General features: G+C 41.3%; 1 protein-coding gene across 1 annotated transcript in view; it reads right to left on the reverse strand.

Moving 5' to 3' along the window:
• Positions 1-1,065: 1,065 nt before the first annotated feature.
• LOC104082606 (elongation of very long chain fatty acids protein 4-like) overlaps positions 1,066-1,433 on the reverse strand; it is a 9,303-nt gene continuing 8,935 nt past the window's right edge. Inside the window, exon 7 of the mRNA XM_009585802.1 lies at positions 1,066-1,236. Within this exon, the coding sequence (XP_009584097.1) occupies positions 1,066-1,236 (171 nt within the window). The remainder of the gene's footprint in view (positions 1,237-1,433) is intronic.

Consider the following 1,433-nt stretch of genomic DNA (forward strand, 5'->3'; position numbering starts at 1 on the left):
TGACCTGATAAAGTCAATGGAGCTATGCAGCTTTGCACTAGCCAATGAATTGACTTTATACATTTTGTATTAATACTCGTACAAATTGGTAGTGGAGATGGTTGCTTATGGTGGTGTAAAACTTTCTATCTTTCATGAGAAGCAAAATTTTTAAATTATTATAATAATAACAACAACAACAAATTAGAGGAAAAAAGTTATTAATAGGGAACCTCAATCTATTCTTTCTATTAAAAAATATGGCATCTATAAGGAGCAATGCCAAGTAATCTTCATGCCTTAAAAGTTCTCTATGGTTATGAAAGCAACCAAAGGCAAATAAGCATTCCAGAAAATGGTACATGATGATTCTTACTGCATTAGTTTCTTACTTAGGACGAAAGTGCTAATAATGCCTTCTTTAGCTTCAGAACAGCGAAGGAACAGAAGTGCCTGTCCAGTTGGACAACATAATGTCCAATTTCCTTCATCCTTATGCTAATATAAAGTTAAACCATCAGGGCCATATAGGTGTAATTCACTTCAGTCCCAGTGGGAGCTTCCTTAATAGGAAAGGCTGGGATGCAGTGTACAGGTGAATGCACCCTGCAGTCCCAGAGAGTTCCTGGCTGCTGCTGTTACCTGGATACTGCTTTCAAGGCTGGAGGCACCTGACCCTGCCTGATCTAGAATGGTAAGCTGAGATAGTCTTATGAATGCAAAGAAACCGTCTATAGCCTAAGAGATGAGCCAAGGAGTCATGGTTGGATGCTAGACCTTGCAAACTGAGCTAACAGATGGAAGGGAAGGAGGAGATCTTCTGGTGCTTATTTCACAAAGGCTGCTATGTTGATGACTACTTGGCTTGGCTTTCCATCAGTTTCAATTAAGTATGCTCCTCAATACCTTAATCCCTGAGTTTATGTCATTCCTTTTTTCTTCCTAACTTGAGATACTTGAAGGCAACTGTGAGTCTACACACGAGCCTCGCACACACTCCCCAACTATATTTTCTTCATGCAATCACGTTAGAAGCAGCAGAGAACGTGCAAGTTCATCAGACTGCACTCATTCTCCTCTTTGATTTTAAGTTAGCTTCTCCTGCTTTCGCCTAGTGTAGGTCCGATAGTAGAAGTGTAGGAAGAGAGCAATGAGGCTGAGAACGTAGAGGAAGACTGCAATGTTGAAGCCATCGGGGAACGGGCATTCTGTGAAGAGGTTGTAGGAAGAATGAGCAGCAATGGCTACAAACTGGCACTGGAAGAGGGGGAAAAAAGAAACAGCCAGATTAGGGATCCTACATGAGATATACCCCAACTGACTGTTTGGTCCATCGTAAAGAGTATCATGGCATATTAGTAGTGTCCTCAACCCAGAGTACCACCTGTTTGCTTCTTCTGACATCCCTGAAAAACATGTCTTTCAAGCCCAACAGTGTTTTCCCAACATGAAAG

Source organism: Fulmarus glacialis, unplaced genomic scaffold (assembly GCF_000690835.1).
Source record: "Fulmarus glacialis isolate BGI_N327 unplaced genomic scaffold, ASM69083v1 scaffold1549, whole genome shotgun sequence".
Lineage (NCBI taxonomy): Eukaryota > Metazoa > Chordata > Aves > Procellariiformes > Procellariidae > Fulmarus > Fulmarus glacialis.